The 18,012-nt window shown below is 38.0% G+C and overlaps 1 protein-coding gene across 4 annotated transcripts in view; it reads left to right on the top strand.

The window, feature by feature from the left end:
• Window positions 1-18,012, top strand: part of FMN1 (formin 1) — a 171,928-nt gene that overhangs the window by 26,854 nt on the left and 127,062 nt on the right. For 3 of the 4 annotated variants that reach the window (XM_053980207.1, XM_053980205.1, XM_053980209.1), the window contains exon 3: window positions 13,660-13,835. In XM_053980207.1, the coding sequence (XP_053836182.1) occupies window positions 13,660-13,835 (176 nt within the window). The remainder of the gene's footprint in view (window positions 1-13,659; window positions 13,836-18,012) is intronic. The other variant, XM_053980206.1, reaches the window with a different exon arrangement.

Here is an 18,012-nt window from a genome sequence, read left to right as displayed (position 1 = left end):
TCAGTGTGCCTTGAAAGAGAGAACCACCCTTTTCAAGAACAGCACTGAATGCAGACTTAACTCAAAGCATGACAGAAAGAATATGCTTATGACTGATTTAAATAGGAATGCTTTCCAAAACAGAATTATATGCTAGGTGGCCCACACTTGCAAAGATGTAATTTTATATTTAAAGTAAATGTAATAATACTGGCAGCCTTGAGGTTGTTGGATTGCAGTAGTGACTGGTATTTATATCTGGTTCATTAGCAACCCAATGAAAAATTTCATGTGACAAAAATCCATTTGGCTAATGAGCCACCTTTAATTAGGCTCTGAACTTTCAAAAGAATACAGCTTATTTTTTTTCCTCAGTAGTGCAATATAACTGCATAAAACACTTGCAAAAGTGGATTGAATGACAGAAATATGTTCTAGTGGATCAAGCAGACCACTTGTTGGGTTCTTAGACATAAGGCTTTGTTTTTCCTGACCAAACTGAGGCCAATCTAAAGGTCTAGGTTACATAATGAAGAGTGTTTTCTTTTGTTTTGTAATAGAACACTTTGAGTTCAAGAAAGCCTTGATAAAGCTGAGATGCTTGTGGCTTCTTTTGATTGTTTATACAGTTAGTTTGCCACAAAGTGTTATTGAACGTGCACGTAGTATCTTGCTGACATTATGCAGACAGCATACACTGAAAACATACAGCATACACTTTCCCAAAAAAGTACTTTAAAGAAAATAAGACGCTGTCTCCAAATTTGACTAGTTTTAACATGTAGATGTGTCAGAGTTGAGACTGTGAAATGTTGCTTGTCATTTTTGGCAGATACTTGTTAAAATATGAATAAATACAGACTGTATTGAAAAGAAATGTAGGTGGTAACTAGTAAAGTTCTAGTTGGTTTTTTTTTTTTGCGTCATTTCTGCTCTGAAATTTTAAGATTGCTATAATTAGCCAGTCCTACACCAAATCACACTGTAAAATAAAGGAAATGAGCGATGTTGAGAGGTAGCACATATCCTCTTGACTTCTGAAACCTCCTCCACTGTGCTGTTTGCCTTTCATTCCCCTCTTTATCCCAAGAGTTAACCAAGTCCTGGTCAGTCTTCATCCACTAGCTGTAAAATCAATGTTTCTTTGCCTGGGGATGCATACCCTAAAATCCAGCCTGACCTCTCTGAGGGTCAGGCATACTGCTCTAGTCAATGACTATCACATCATGATATCTGGGGAGAAGTGCTGTGAAGACATGTAGAAAGCATTTACTGAGTAGAAAAAGGCACGTGAACTTAAAGGAAATAAATAGGAAGCCATGAACAAAAACTACCTACAATTTCACTTCAGATATAAAATGAAGCTGGCCATTTTCTTCCACCAATAAGAGCTTTGAATCTTGACAGATAGTCCCATGTAAATGTTTGTTGAAAACTCAACTTTCAAAAGAAGCAAATTAGGAATTTTTAGAGAAGAAGTAACCCCCAAAAATATTATTCCACTTCATGAGATCTGGTACTCTCACACTTCAAATATCTTGCAGTTCTCATTCTCTGTCTCAAAAAGTATTGGTAAAACTGGGTTTTGTTCAGGAAAGGACAACAGGATATTTTAAAGTACAAAAAAATTGTCTTTAGCCTGGGAGAAAAACCCTAAAGATAACTGACAAGATGTATGGTAGAGATTGTAAAACTGAGTGGGTGAAAAGATTGGATAGGGCTGGATTCTTTTCTCTCTTGTTCCTGTATACTAACTGAAGTGCACCAAAATGTTGACAGTGGAATGAAAATGCTAAATGTACACCATCTTCTTTGAATGCAGAATTTTCAGTTGGCAACAGTTTTTAACAGTTGAAGAGAAGTCATTCATGGATGCCAGTGTAATTTAATCTTGAGCTCACATGCTATTCATGTAGAATACATCTCAATACATGTTTACAAAAAAACCCAAGATGCCAGGAAAAGCATAAATGTAAAAGAGAAATATTTTAAACCTTTAATTTATTCAAAGAAAGTTTAAAATACTTTTGCAATCTATTACCACTTCCACACCCCCGTGTTTTCACAAGTAACAGTATCTATATAGGTGGCCTACTTTATTTTCAGAAGTACTGTTCACCTCTCAATTCTTGTGAAATCTGTGGAAGGAAGGAATATTCAACAGCTTTGTAAATGGGAAAAACTGTCCAGTGTCTATGGACTAAATCTGAGTTAAGATTTCCCAACTACCAAGGAAAAGGAATAAAGAATTTTTTTAAATTAAGAAAAAAACCTGATGGATTGTTTTTTGTTTTAACAAATTTCTTGTCCAATGTCTAATACTGTGAGCTTGTGATTAGCTGAGGCAAGTGAAGCTTTGGAATGTCATAAATAAAATAAAAGAGTGGATAATATTAAGGAAAAAAAAAGTAGGCCATTCAGTATTGCCAATTTAAGTTTAGAGGTAAGAAGAATACAAGGCAATGTCAGTGACACAGCTCAAATTCTTATATAAGTGCTGACTGGAAATGTGAAAAAGACATCTCAGTGCCCCATGAATATGGTTATACTGCTTTCCTCAGGTTTTGGATGAATTGATGCCCATTTGTGGGTCATGGTATGCTAGAGCAAAGATAAAACCTATTTAATTGAGAGTTCGCTGTGAACATATACAAAAACCGTATCCTATCCAGAATCTTTTTCCTTGGCAATAGGACTTACTTTTGTGAAAACTCAGAAAATTTGCTGGATGTGTGATCAATTCCCTTTGCTCAGGCATCCAATTTTCCTAAGACTTTAAAAGTCAGTATATGTCTGCCTATGCTTATAAGATTACTTGATAGTGTTTAAGTAGGAATGATAAATAATCACAAGGGTAGTATTTCATTAACAGAAGCATATCAGGGCTTTAGAGTTTCTGTAAGCTCATGATGCACTAAAAGGCATTTAGAAATACTTGCAGTAGAAAAAGGTCAGCTGAATCTTTAGAAAATGCATGTGATGTTGACTGATTTAGGTTCAACGTGACCCTGTTAATAGTGATATGGGGTGTACTGATGCCAGACTTAGCAAGAGTGTGAACTAAGGTAATCTTTTTCTGTTTGCTACTGTCCTCATGCTGAGATGTTGCCACTCAGAATCTGACCATTGCAGAAAGCTCTTCACTGCTTGTTTTCTTTTCCTATCTTAGCAAAGCAGGAAAAGTAGGTATCAGTTGCCACAGCACATGTAAAATAACATAGCTGTAGATCTTTGGAACATGAATTATCAAATAATTTTAGGTGTCAGACAGACTTGTTTATTTCTTTAATGATTGGATGTAAATATTAATGTGGATGCTTTTGCAGAAGAGGATGGTGATTCCTTAGTGACTCAGAACTGTGTGATCCTACAGTTGCAAAAATGCCTTTTACTGGTCCTGGATGCAATTTTTCACTTACTAATTTAGAATCACAGAATCAGTTAGGTTGAAAAAAACCACTAGTCATTGAGTCCAGCCATTAACCCAGCACTGCCAAGTCCACCACTAAACCATGTCTGTAAGTGCTACATCTACACATTTTTTAAACCCTCCAGGAATGATACTCAACCACTTTCTTGGGCAGCCTGTTCCAATGCTTAACAACCTTTTCAGTGAAGAATCTTTTCCTAATAACCAATCTAAATCTTCCCTGGTACAGCTTGTAGTAATTTCCTCTTGTCCTATTGCTTGTTATCTGTGAGAAGAGAACAAGCCCCACCCTGCTAGTACCACCTTTCAGGGAGAGGTGGAGAGGTCTCCCCTGAGCCTCCTTTTTCTCCAGGCTAAACAACCCCTCAGCCATGCAATTCTCTCAGCCACTCCTGCCAGGACTTGTATTCTAGACCCTTCATCAGCTCTGTTGCCCTTCTCTGGACTCCCTCCAGAGCCTCAATGTCCTTCTTGTAGCGAGGGGCCCAATTCTGAACACAGGACTTGAGGTGTGGCATCAATAATGTGGAGTACAGGGGGACAATCCCTGCCCTGCTGGCCACACTATTGCTGATACAGGCCAGGATGCCCTTGGCCTTCTTGGCCACCTGGGCACAGGCTGCATCATGTTCAGCTGGCTGTCAACCAGTAGGCCAAAATCCTTTTCTGCTGGGCAGCTTTCCAGGCTCTCTTCCCCCAGCATATAGAGCTGCCTGTGGTTGCTGGGACCCAAGTACAGGACCTGGCACTTGGCCTTGTTGAACCATTGGTCTCAGCCCATCGCTCCAGCCTGTCCAGATCCCTCTGCAGAGCCCTATTACCCTTCAGCTGATCAACACTCCTGCCCTATTGCGGCCTGGGGTCCGGCCTCCCGGGCAGCTGCTGCTGTAGGTATCCGCGATAGCGCTGTGCTGATGAGACGCAGCCTGTCTGGGCCCTTGGGCTAGCTCCCAGCCGCAGGCAGCTTTAGCGAGCAATTCTGGAGTGATTTCAGCTCTACTGAGTTCAGCTCTCAGTGATATCAGCTCTGTGCTCGCGCAGTGCCTCGGCAGATGCAGGGATGGAGAGAGGAGAAGCCTGTATGGAATTCTGCAGCGGTGTCCTGCAGAGGGTTCCAGTGACAGCTCTTCTGCCAAACTGGGCAGAGGTGAGGGTTTAAGTAGGCTACTGGGGGATTGGAAATTGTCCAATGGCCAGGGTTGAGGAGAATACGACCTATAGCCTTACAAAGAGATAACATGGGTCTGAGGGTGGAAAAGGGGAGCTCTGGTCCACTCATCATGACTCTGCATTTCTTATCTTAGGCAAGTGACTGCCATGGAGGCCTTTCAGGGTCTCTGCCTGCTATGCTGCCCAGCTTGGTGTTGCCTGTCATCTGAGAGTGCACTTTATGCCCTCATCCAGATTGTATTTAACAGGACTGGTCCCAGTACCGAGCCCTGGAGAATACCGCTTGTCACTGGCCACCAGCTGGATGTACCTTCCTTCACGAAGGCCGCTCTAGGCCTGATCACACAGCCTGTTACTCACCCAGCGATGAGTGCACCTGTCCAAGCCATGGGCTGCCAGCTTTTCCAGGAGAATGCTGTGGAATACAGTGCCAAAGGCTTTAGTATAGTCCAGGTTGATTCTGCACATTCATAGTATGTTATCATTCTCACTCAAGATAATGCATATGTTAAAGCAGTCTGAACAGCATTAGGAATGAGGTTAGAGAGAAAAGGAGACACTAGCTGTCAAATCCTGACTACATTTCTTAGGTTCTGCTAGACTGGTCATAAAACAGGTGATTCTTTTGCTGCAAATTCTTGTGTATTTTGTTTTTAATGAATGTTAAGCAAGGTTGCTGCCCATTTTCCTGGTTTCCTGTTTTTCAGTACATTTTGGGCTGTTGTGTGTCTTCCTGTTGGATAAAAGGCAGAAGACTGTCCCAGACAATGCAATGTTATTCCAACAGAAGGAGAAGGAGGAGTGCAGGCTGTGTGCATTCTCCTATTATTGCAGTGCAGTCTTTCACTGATGAATCATAGTCTAGTTATAAATAACATGCTCAGTGTTAATTAATTTTGTTGCTGTCAATAATGTCCCTGGTTATACAGGCTGTTCTTTGATTATTGCTTCTGGCGCTTTTGCATATTTCTGTCCATACTTCATTCTAGCAAATCTGAATATTTCCACTAAAATATTTATATAATGGCGTTAATGCACTCTAGAGGTGGCTGGCCTAAGTGACCTCTACAAATTGATGCATTGATGTTAAAGCTTATTTTAGGCAACTTTCAAAATTTTGAAGTGTAAGGTAAAAGATGTGGATTATTTTAAATCAATCCTACTGTCATTAATTTTTTACTTACCTAATGCCTAAATCAAATCTTTTTGGTGGTGACTTTGCCTTTGTTATGGTTAAGAGTGAGAACCAGTATATGAGGAGAAATATTATAAAAAGGGCATGAGAAAAAATGTGTTTCTATATAGTTCTTCATTTTCCTTATTGCACTAGCTGCAGATTTCTAATCTTTTCAAAAACTGTTGCTTGCAAGGTCAAATCTTGCTAAACAAAATAAGGAATAAAAAATTTAAACATCAGTCTTCTCCTCCACATTGTTTTAGCTAACTGGCTAATACCACAGATGAGAGAACTGGTTGTAAAAAGTCACAGTGAAACACTCCCCATAACAGCAATTTCAGGATTAGGAGTGCTACCATTTTTGGTAGTTGCTTTGAGTGTAATTTATGATAAATATAGTATGTGCTCTGATTGCATAGAAATTACTTCAGGTAATGAAGTTGTAAACAGTTGTAAGCTGGTTTTGGAAAATTATCATTATCTGTTTTATAGCCCCACAGGACACTTAGTATATGGTTACTAAGAAAAGCATGTGTGAATTGTCAGATATTTTAAAGTTTTCTGTAGAATTTAATATTTGTATGTCCATAAAAGGCTCACTTGGGAAATGTTGCATAATTAATACATGCTGATTAGATATTTAACTAGATTTAACTGGATACTTTGGGTATTACCCCCATCTGGAAGTTACTGTGAGCACTGAAGATCTTTGGAATTAAAAATGAACCTTTCACTAAGAGTTCCTGGCATTGCAGCTTAGAGCCTTGGCCTGAGCATTGGTTGTGGCATTTGACTGTGGACATGTGAAGTTTCTTTGGGAACAGTAAAAGATGAAGAATGTGCTCTGAGGTGCCAATTGCTTCCTGTGTTATAACCTCTGGGGGTTTTTAGTATCTTTGGCTCTTTGTTTATTGTGCCAGTTGTGAACACTTGGAGGCCTCTTGCTTGCATCTGACAGCAAGAGTGGGCTGGCAAGTGACAAGGCAGGTCTGGCTCCTTGTTTGCACAGTGTAACTAAACTCGTTAAATTTCAGTATGTGCTAAAGCAGTAGGCTTGTATGGGGCCAAACTGGCTCAGCACCTTTCAGGTCCGTATCCTAATTCAGAAAATACATTCTGTACTTGTTACTAGAGTTTCTGTTCCTTGGGTTTCTCAAGCACATGTTGGATGATACAGCATTGAATCTTGAATAAGGTTCTCTCATCTTTCTGCTGACGATCTTGCCTTTTTCTTTATTTTTTTTACTTTTGTTTGTTGGGTTGTTTTTCCCTAATCTAAATTGTACTAGTTCTTTTACACTAAGTTAGTGATAAGTATTCTTATTTTTTTTATTAGCGTTTGCTCTCTTATGGATTGGAGATTTTTGTCTAGAATAAATAGATTGAGGTGAAGGAAAAAAAGTAGTATAAAGTATATAAATTACTGTAAATGTAAACCCTTAATAAATAAAAAAAAAATATAAATCACATTCTGTACCAACAGACTAAATGAAAAGTTACTTTAATACCGACCATTTAAATTTATATAAGGTATTTATGGGATTTGATAGATATTGCTAATTTTATTAGATTTCTAATAATTCTGAAGTATTTTTGAAAAGCTTTAAGTTGTATCACGTGCTTTTGCAGTTAATATACTCTGCATTGAGAAGTTGCACAAATGTTTTTTACCAAAAAATAAGCATTTTGGATTTCCTTCATATCTCTATGTTTCATGGTTGCTCAGTCAAACTTTCTAGGCCAGAGAGCTTTATTTTCACTGTTTTTTGCTGTCCTTTTCTTTTAACAATAAACATTCATGTCAAGCTGTGTACAGCTTTTCACCTCCTGCAGGAAAATATCCTTCTTCAAGTTCACACTTCAGAATAACATACTGATTTTTATTTGCTAGCAAAGGAGGGAGGTCTTAATTTTACTTGGCAATAAATTTTTCTGTTAGTAATTGTATGGATTTGAAGCCGCTTACACGTTTTTTCTTCATTATTAGCTGTACTAAGTTGTACTTACAAGGAGAAAGAGGACCCAGACAAAAGACATTAAATGGTTGATTGTTTTGGATATTGGTACTTTAGGAGCTTCTAGCTTTCTGAGCATTACAAGGACCTTAAGTGCCACTGCAAGGTGTTGCTGCTCCAGGGCTTTGTTCCCACACTCACCACTTTGAGAGATTTGATTTGAGGACTGTGCCATTCAGGTTTCTTTGTTAGAGCAATATACCAAGTAGCAGGCTTAACATTTGCTTTTTAAAATCCACAATTTGTCATCATGCAAAAAGAATTTCTGAATGTACTGTGGAAATAGGCAACTTTCATCATGGATTTTGCTGAACTGCTTATAGTGTGAATTGCCCATGCTACAATACAGATTAAATAAAAACTGTATAAATTAGGGGGAAAGATGACATATGTCTTCATTCCCAAAGACAGCATTTAGTATAATTTTCAAGTTTCTCTAGCCTTGCACTGAGTTTTCTTCATGTAAAAAGGATTTATTCATCTACCTAGTGCACAGTGTTCCCTTTTCTGCACAGACAGCTACATACTTCTTACTTTCTATCCAATAAAACAGAAAGGTTGATGCTCAGATTTCAGTCTTCTCTTGGGGTTCTACCAGAGCAAAGAGGTTTCTTCTATTTGCTTCTTTCCCATTAAGGAAATATGTAAAATTAAAAGGGAGGATGGAAGGCTTTCTCTAGGTTTTTAAATCCCCTTTCTACTTTCTTATTTTTCCCTACTTATTCATATTTCTTCAACTTCATAGTAGACTTTAACTCCAGAAAATCAAATCCTATTTTCCTCTGTGTCAGCTACATACAGAGAAACACCAAATGCATAACTTACATGTTTATACAGAATTAATGTCTTTATATACTAACAGATATGAGATACCACAGATGGCATGTGGATGGAACTGTGCAATATCATCTAACCACAGAATCTGAAAGTGCTGAGACTGCTTCCAATGCTGTTTTAATTTGAGATTTAATACATTTATGTATCTAATAAAAATAAAAGAGACGTTTTAAAGAGGAAAAATCAGAAAGCTTTTACTGCTTAGAAAGGAAAAAGTCAGATCAGAGGAATGGATCATGAAATTTGAGGTTCCCACTGCAAAACAAAAAAAAATGGTAGTATCTGAATATTTTGTATTTCCATAATTTTAAAAAATATGTTGACTCAGTTTATCTTCAGGTTCCACCAATGCTTTCAATAACAATGGTCAAGTCTCATCTATTTGAATAAGGAAGTGTATCAAAGACTCTGTAACATGCTGTGATTTGCTAACTTAAGATCTTGTAAGAGCTAAATCCCTGCAGTAATAACATTCTCTTAAGTCAGTAATACTGTAAACCCTCTAAATGCAGCTCTGCTTCTTAGAGTGTTCATTTCTACTGTCAAACTGGTGCCTTTAAATAGGCAGCTTCTGAGCTAGACGGTTTCAGTTTTGTGACTCACTAGCTGAAAAACCTATTTGGTTATTTATTTTGTTTGTTAGGGTTTTCTTTTCCTAAAATGTAAAAAACACCCAAAACTTTAAGGTTCCACAAAACCTGGCATTCTGAGACTCATTCCCAAATGATGTACAAAGATTTGAATTTTATTTACCTTCTTTGCACTTCTTCCAAGAGACAAGCAGTGAATACATGTAATTAGCACAATTTCTTTATTCATGCATATAAAAGTGCTTATAACATTCAATCAACTGGGCAACAGAATTACATTACAGAGGAATCAACATACAAAAGAGTAGGCATTTTATTTTTATCCTATGTGGTAAAGCAATCTAGAAAGAATGGAGTGTGATTGAAATATTAATATATAGTGGTCAGGAAACATAGCTAAAAGCAATCAGTGTAAACATTGGCCTGAGAGTTAAGTGAGTTGTGGTTAAGCAAACCATGTACTGAAGGAAATGGATATCATGGCATCCTAATTCCTTGAACTAGCCAAAATAAAAAAGAAAAAAAAAGTTTAAGAAGCTGATATTTTTGCCCAAGTTCTTTTCCCCAGACAGCTGAGAAAGCACAAACAGGTTTCCTATGGAGAGAGTCTGCCCACAGAAACTGTTCCATGGAGTTGTATATTCCACAATGGTGACCTAACAGAAATGTACTACATGGTATCTAATGTGCCTGTTTGCTAATGTAACAATTTGTTTTTAAAAGACTTTGTATGCCAAGAACGGCAATTTGTACAAAAAAAGTCAGATGCAATTACCTTATAATTATGTACATTCAGCATAGGACTAGAGGGCTTAGGAAATCCTGGATGTACCATTTATTGTCAGAGTCTGATGATGAGACCCTGTCTGTACCCCTCAGGTTCGAGTGCCACATCTGTCTTACCTGTGACAACATAAAAAAGTTGTTTCCTTACACTCACAAAGTCTGCATGGTTAAAAGCCAAAAAAGCATTAAGTATTCAGTCTTCCCTTATTTACATTGCTCTGTCTTCCATTCCTTTGGGACAATAGATGGCAGCAGATCTGTATTTGGCCAGTCTTCTTTGTACTTACAGTGCACATAGAAGGCACTCCTAAGTGGTATAAACTTTAAAACCTGAAAGACAGTTTCAATAGCAATTGAACTTTCTCGAAAGCCTTATTTTTTTTCAGTAGGAAAAAATGATGTCATTTAAGTTGGCTAGAGGATAAACATATGCATTTTAAAACTGCCTAAATTTAGCCCATGATTCAGTGATATATACATGTGTTTGCAAATGCATGCATAAAGTATCTATGACTTTTTTTTTTTTAATGCACAATCAGATTGCAGTAAGTTGCTAGTTAAAAAAAAAAAGTTTCCTGGTTAAGTGTAAGTAGCAGTAAAATCCATCTGTCAGAGCTGACAGAATGGTGAACTTCAGCGCAAAATATGGCCAAACATTTAAGAATTTGCTTAAAATAGAGTACTTAGAGACATGGTTCAAGTTCTTTCATATTCCACTGTCTGCTGGGTTGGATGGGTCCCTTTCCATAGAAGTGGTTGTATGCTAATGGTGTGTCCAGGTGAGGACTGGATCAGGGAGGAAAGCGATCATCAGCTACTGGCATAAGTGCATAGAGAACAGAACATTAAGTAATAATTACAAAGAGGGTGGAGAATAGAGGCTTGGTAACAGACTTGGGAGGAGTCTGCCAACAGCAAAAAATACCATAAATTAATATAATGGTGCATAAAATTACATCTGGACAAAAACTGAATCTCTGCAGCTGAGGGAGGTATTCGCTTTTCTAGAGGCCCAGAAAGCATTTGCCAGGCTGACTGTTCTTAGCTGGGCCACAGTTAATTATGGGAAATACCCGCTGCTGCGAGAAGAAATTCTGATTGTGGCCTCTTGCTACAGCTCTGTATCACTTAATGAATCAATGGAAATGATCAGAGTAAGCATATTTTGGGTAAAAATCACTGCTATAAAGGAATTTGCTCTTTAGCAGTAGCTGACACAGAACAGACACCTTGAACAACACAGCCAAAAATAATTGATCCAAAATTACTGCAAACTGAAGTATTGGGGGGGATGGTGAGCAGGGTGGGCAACCAGTGAATTGGTAATTACAAAGATAAAATAAATTTCCAAAGAGCACTGACTAAAAATGGAAATATTTCCTGGTTTTTACTATGTATATTTGCATTTTAATGCTGTTTTGATTTATTTTATGAAAGCTTATATGGTTTTTATAGGTTATATGACAGGATTCTGATTTTTTTGTGATGAAAAGTTAGTAGATACCCACAAAAACTGTAGCACTGATCTGTGACAGAAATCAGGAGAAGCACCAAAACCTATCATCATAGGTTTGTTAACATGATACAAATCATGTCCAATTACCTTAAAAATGGTGATTCTCACTTTCTCCTCTCCACTCACCTGGAACTCCCTTTGTATTTTCCATGTCATAATCATGTAAAAGGGGATGGCTAGAGATAACTGGGCTGATTGTATGGTGCAACAGAAACAAGGTCAAAATTCAACCAATACATTTTATTCAGCTGATTATAGGTGAATATTGAATATTTTAATATTCAGTATTAAAATAATAATATTTGTATTTCTGATCTTAAAGCTTTCTAAATATCAAAATTACTTAATGAGTAGGTTGTAGCTGGGGTAAACTTAATTTTCTTGACAGTGACTGGTACAGCCACTGGCTGTGTTTTGGATACATGATTGCTGGCTGAGGTTAAACCATAACACTTACATAATGGCATAAGGGCCAAGAAAAGAAATATTTTATCAAGCGTGTAAAAATATGCAGAAAACCAATGACTCAAAGTCAGAAAGCAATTCTCTCTTTAGATCCCTAATCTAAAAGATAGCACATCTGGACCAGAAAATGTCTTAAAATGTGCTGTCCTGTGTTTGACTATTTTGATACAGTTTAATATTATATGCAGTGCATAATTTCAAAATGTGTAAAGGTATATGTAATACCTTTTCTCTTCTGCAGAAATGCTGTATTTTGATAGGATCTCCCTCTGAGATTTCATCTGAATAAGATGAAAGATGAGATTATTCACACAATAATGACTGACATATTTTAGGTTATTGGCCATTTTATCAAGTATTATACTTTACTATGCTTATTGATACAGTGTGGCACCTAAATTATTTGGAACTGTAAGCTATCAGAAAGTTTGAAAATCAGCCTATATTTAAGCAAACATACTTACATATTCTGATCCTAGTGCCTCTTTTTTAATGTCTTTATAGTTAGGGAAAAAGAAAATAAAACTTTTATACAAAATTGTAAATGCCATTATTAGAATCAGAGAAGGGCCTGGATTGAACAGGACCATAAAGATCATCTAGTTCCAGCCCCATGTTATGGACAGGGATATCTTTCACCAGGTTCTCAGAGCTCCATCAAATCTGGCCTTAAAGTCTTCCAGGGCTGCTTTTATAATGCTTCCTTTTATAATGCTATGTTACGATATTCAGCAGCCAGGAATTGTGCTAATATCTGAAGCTTCCAGTAAAATGTTCCAAGAAAGATGTGTCTGTGTATATGAAAGAGTATATATATATATATATATATAAAAGAGGATCTATGTATATATCCTATAGAATGTAAAAAGAGGTGTTATGTATGTCATGTCAGATACTACACTTGAGAGAATACACTAACTTCATGGAATTCATTGGTTTTCTCATTGCTGAAGTGGAGTTTATCATGCAGAAACAGACATTTCTGAGGGGTCTAATAAACCAGCAATGCTGTGAACAGGAGGGACAGTGCTGAGTAGTTGCACAGCATGACATACAGGAGTACAGCAATGGCTGACAGGTTTTGTTCTTACCTCTCCCAGTAAATCTGGCTGTTTGTACCTAAACCATTCCTAAACCAGGCTTGACACTATGTTTTAAGCTTACTAGAGAAAGGTAAAATCTTAAGTATCATTTCTGATTGAGAGACCCTGCTTTTTATGCGCTTGGTGTAAGGCACTAAGGTGGATTGGCACCATCCCCACTAAGGCTGTGTTCAGCCAATGTCAAAAAGTTCATCAAATCAGTTTCATATCCACCTCTGAAATATGTGTGTGTAATGAGCACATGTAGGATGACCAGTAAGAGTGCCTTGGCAGAGGTAAAAACGCAAGCATCTTACACACAGTCTGTATCTGTATATGGGCAAAAGACAAGTGGCCCATTTTTTTATGCTATCCACAAAATTTAAGGACAAAAAGATTTTTTTCTGAGCCAAAACAGAGTTGGTACCCCCTTTATACCATTCTGTTGTGCTTTAAACAAACAGGAGAACTGAAATTGCACACATTGTGGTAGTGTGTACCAGAGTTTCAAAAAGATACAGAACTTTCTGTATGCAGGGATTTTGTGTAGATGCATAGAAATATTTAATTTAATTTAATTTAATTTAATTTAATTTAATTTGGGTCTCCCAGCAGAGTCTGCTTTAAAGGATGACTTCACTGATCGGCTGACTAGTTTGGATGTGGCAAACAGAGATGAAGATACATGGGTCCTGGATTGCAGACTGGGGCAATCAAACTCATGTCCTCATTCAAGTGAGAAGGAGAAGATCAATAGAAGTGTGTTGCATCTGAGCCTGGAAGTGAATGTGAGTAGGATGGTATTCATGCTATACTGGATTTCAACAAGCATTTATTATATACAGTTACATTTTTGGTATGCATTGATTTCGGGTCAGTCTAAAAGCATGTTCCAAAATATCTGACAAACAGCAAAGTTTTGGATGGGATACAGTTTTCCAGATGGTCTGTGAGCCCATATGTCTTTGTGCAGCTGAGAGCAATTTTTGGAGGAAAATTTTTGAAATTATATAAATAGATTAAGATACATGATGTGCCATTTCTAAAATCTTGATGGGGGTTTAGTTTAAATTACTGGATTCCTGGAAATGCATTGCAGGAGCAAGCTGTGTGTGTGCACCTGTGCACAAGTGCATGTGTATGTGCTCATGTGCGTGTGTGCTCACATGCATGTGCACAGCCCAAGCACTGTGAGCCAGGCTGCTGCTTCTCCAAGTTTTGGAGAAGCTAAACTGGCACTGGAGCCAGACTGGCCATGATCTTGACAGGAAAAGTTTCGAAACTTCCTGGGGTATGAAACAATGAAGCTTCAGAGGGCAACCTGAGTTCATCATAAGGTCAGGCCAGCTTAATGTAACTGGAAATACTTACATGCTCCCAGGGTGAGCAGTGAGCAGCCTACAGAGACATGTTTTGGCAGAAGGAAAGGGAACAGAATGTAGAAGAAGAGGAAAGAATCATGGGATGGATTGAATGGTTGAAAGAAATTGCTTTAAAGACTAGATTGCATAATACAGTTTGTGCAAAGAAAAACACTAAGAAAAATTTGTGTAAGAGTGACATCTATTGGTGGAAACACAAGAATTTACTTAGAAGTACATTTAAAATGCTTTTTAATGCTTACAATCACCGTTGGTATTCTCTTGAGCTTGTTATAAAATTGATTTTTTTTGTCCTAACTTTCTTTTCTTAAAATAATTATTTACAATAGTCTTGTATCAGTGTGAAGGTACAGGTTTATCCTTGTGATAAATTGTTGAGATGAAAACAAAGAACTGAACTGAGAGGAACAGTGACACAGCTGTTATCACTGCTAGAAATATATGTTACAACAGGAAGTATATAGTCCTTGAGGATTCTCTGACTGCATTTAAAAGTCCTTGTACAGAACAGGAGGAGTTCTTAAATGAAGGCCATTTAAGAACATTTTGAGTAAAATAAGAGATATCTGAGATTAGTAAACAGTTTGTTTCCATCTTTCTCACTATTTTTAAAGAAATATTTTATGTCTAAAAATCTAATTAATTGCATTATAAAAAATGGAATCATTTTAGTTTCTTGTAGTTAAAAAGGAAGAATATTTATTCCATTATTTTTTAAATACTCAGAACAAAAGTCTTAATTTCTATTAAAAAAAGGGTGCTCAGCATGGGCTGATGGACTACTAGGGACCCACCAAGACACTTTATCCCTGTGACTCTCTTTCAGGACAGAATTCTGAGTTGAATTGTATCTCCAAGACTATTTTTCTTCTTCAGGATGAGTCCATGGGATTGAAGGAGGAGTAGCTAAAAGAACAATAATGAGAAGGCTGCTGCAGCAGCTGCTGCCATCAGAATCTGTCTGGACTGCAGCCCTGCTAGAAGTAGCCTGTAAGAAAGATAGTGGCCAAAACCAGGCTGCATGAGTTGCTTTGCTGACAGCAACCCTTGGGTGTTCCCTTCCTCTTCAGGGTGGGACGTTGCACCCAGATATTGTCTTCCCTGTGCAGTCATCAGACTGGACAGCAAGACAATTGTGGTAAATAAGGAATCAGTGTCTGGAGAGCAATTCTGAAGCTAAAATCATGTTCCCAGGAAATGGCATCTAAAATGGGCCAATTTATTTATTCACAGTCGCACTATACCCAGTCATGTTATCTATGGCCCTTTTCTGCTTTTAGAAGAAAACCTTTAGCCTGACTTATCAAACGTTTGTCACTATTGTTTTTAAATGCACTTTATATTCATAATAATAACAATCTGAAAAAGCTATTTATTGAAAAGCTGTGCTTGCTTTGGATGAGGAGCACCCTAACATTAATGTATCATATAATTGTGTATGTGCATATATAGATACACTAGTGTTTGCTTATGGAATTATAGAAGCATAGAATGGTTTGGCTTGGAACGGACATTATAAATCATCTAATTACAACTTCCCTGCCATGGGCAGGGACACCTGTCACTAGAACAGGTCGCACAGGGCCCCATCCAACTTCACCTTGAACACTTCCAGGGATGGGGCATCCAGATCTTCTCTGAGCAGCCTGTTCCAGTGCCTCACCACCATCATAAGCAAAGAATTTCTTCCTACATCTAATCTAAACCTACTCTCTTTGTTTGAAACCATTATCCCTTGTCCTAGAAATACAGGCCCTTGTAAAAGTCTCTCTCCAGCTTTCTTGTAGCTCCCTTCAGGTACTGAAAGGTGCTGTAACGTCTCCCCAGACCATTCTCTTCTCCAGGCTGAACAACTCCAACTCTCTCAGCCTGTCATCACAGGAGAGGTTCTCCATCCCTCTGATCATCTTCCTGGCCCTCATCTTGACTTACTCCAACAGGTCCATGTCCTTCCTGTGCTGGCAGCCCAGAGCTGATGCAGCCCTGCAGGTGGGGTCTCACCAGAGCAGAGCAGAGGGGCAGAATCCCCTCCCTGGCCCTGCTGCCCACGCTGCTTTGGATGCAGCCCAGGACACGTTTGGCTCTCTGGGCTGGGAGTGCCCCTGGCTGGGTCATGTCCAGCCTCTCACCCACCAGCACCCCCACGTCCTTCTGGGCAGGGCTGCTCCTGACCTGTTCATCCCCAGCCCGTGGTGATAACAGGAATTGCCCTGAGCCAGGTGCAGCACCTTGCACTTGGTCATGTTTAACCCCTTAATGTCCCCATTGGCCCACTTCTCCAGGTTGTCCATTACGTTATTGAAAAGATGTTTCTATGTGTCTGTAAGTTGGAAGGCGATAGATAATGTAGATGAGAGAGAGTGAATGAATTCTACTCTGACAGGACTTTTAAATGCAGTCTACACCAGAAGCATGGAAAAAGATCTTGCATTTGATTTTAAACCTTAGGTGGGGAGAAGATACAGAGATATGGAAGGTAATGCAACTCCACCCTATTTTTTATATGGCATTTCATTTCAGATTAAAAAAAGCACATAAGTGAGATGCGAAGATGCAGCTAAAATTGCAATTAACAGTTAGTAATTACATAAGAAATTATGGTAAATTAATGTAACTATGTGGATTTTATTTTATAAAGCTTTTTATTTAAGCTTTAAATACTATATCATATTGTAGATGGGGAGCAAAAGGCCTGCTGAAATGAAAAGAAGATGAAAAGAGAGCAACCTAGAAAAGGAAAAGGATTAAAAATTCATCTCCATTCTTTGTAACACTAAGTGCCAGCCTTTGTGCCTTAATGTACAAAGATCTCACTTAGCTTACTTACACAGTTTATAGTGATCTTCTGTTCCCTTTGTTACTTGTATGTCTGTTCATATTAACCAGATCTGTCAGTACATCTTCCTAGAATTTCTGTCTCAGATCTACCACTTCTTTTTCATATGATAGGTTTTACAGGTTAATATTCCATACATGTATTGATACGGTGTGCACTCCTGCAAAATAGCAAACTGAGTTTCTTAATGTGCCTTCTGATTTTATAACTGTATAGCTATTACAGTGCTTTTTCAAATTCTCTAAAGTACTCCATATCTCAATGTCAATCAGAATTTAGATGAAAATGTTAAAAAACACTTTGCATTTATACAGATGGATTTATACAGACCCCTACACCAAATGTGTCCGGTATTCACACATTCTGTTAACATCATGTATTGCTGAATTCTGATAAGAATTATCATGTCTATGTTTCTGTTGCTACATCTAAAATTAATTGCTTACATTTATAGCAGTTATGTTGGTGATACCCAATTCCGTCAAAACTCAGGAATGCTGCTCACATAATGGTCTAAGCGGGGTAACAAGGCCAATAATAATGATGAAAATCAAGGCCTTATAATTTTTCTTCTGTCTTCCCTGCCTCTCCTCTTTTAGAGCATTTAATGGGTTAAAATTCTAAGTTTAAAATGAGGTAATCAGCAGGAGATACAAACAGGAGAGCAGGGGAATGTTAAGACCATTATCAACCTGCACAGTAAAGGTTAGGCTGAGGACAGGGCAGAAGGCAGACTGTGGCAGTTGA

This window comes from Vidua macroura, chromosome 6 (assembly GCF_024509145.1).
Source record: "Vidua macroura isolate BioBank_ID:100142 chromosome 6, ASM2450914v1, whole genome shotgun sequence".
In the NCBI taxonomy this organism is placed as follows: domain Eukaryota; kingdom Metazoa; phylum Chordata; class Aves; order Passeriformes; family Viduidae; genus Vidua; species Vidua macroura.
Note: the sequence above shows the minus strand (reverse complement) of the source record. Positions and strands in the feature narration are given on the sequence as shown.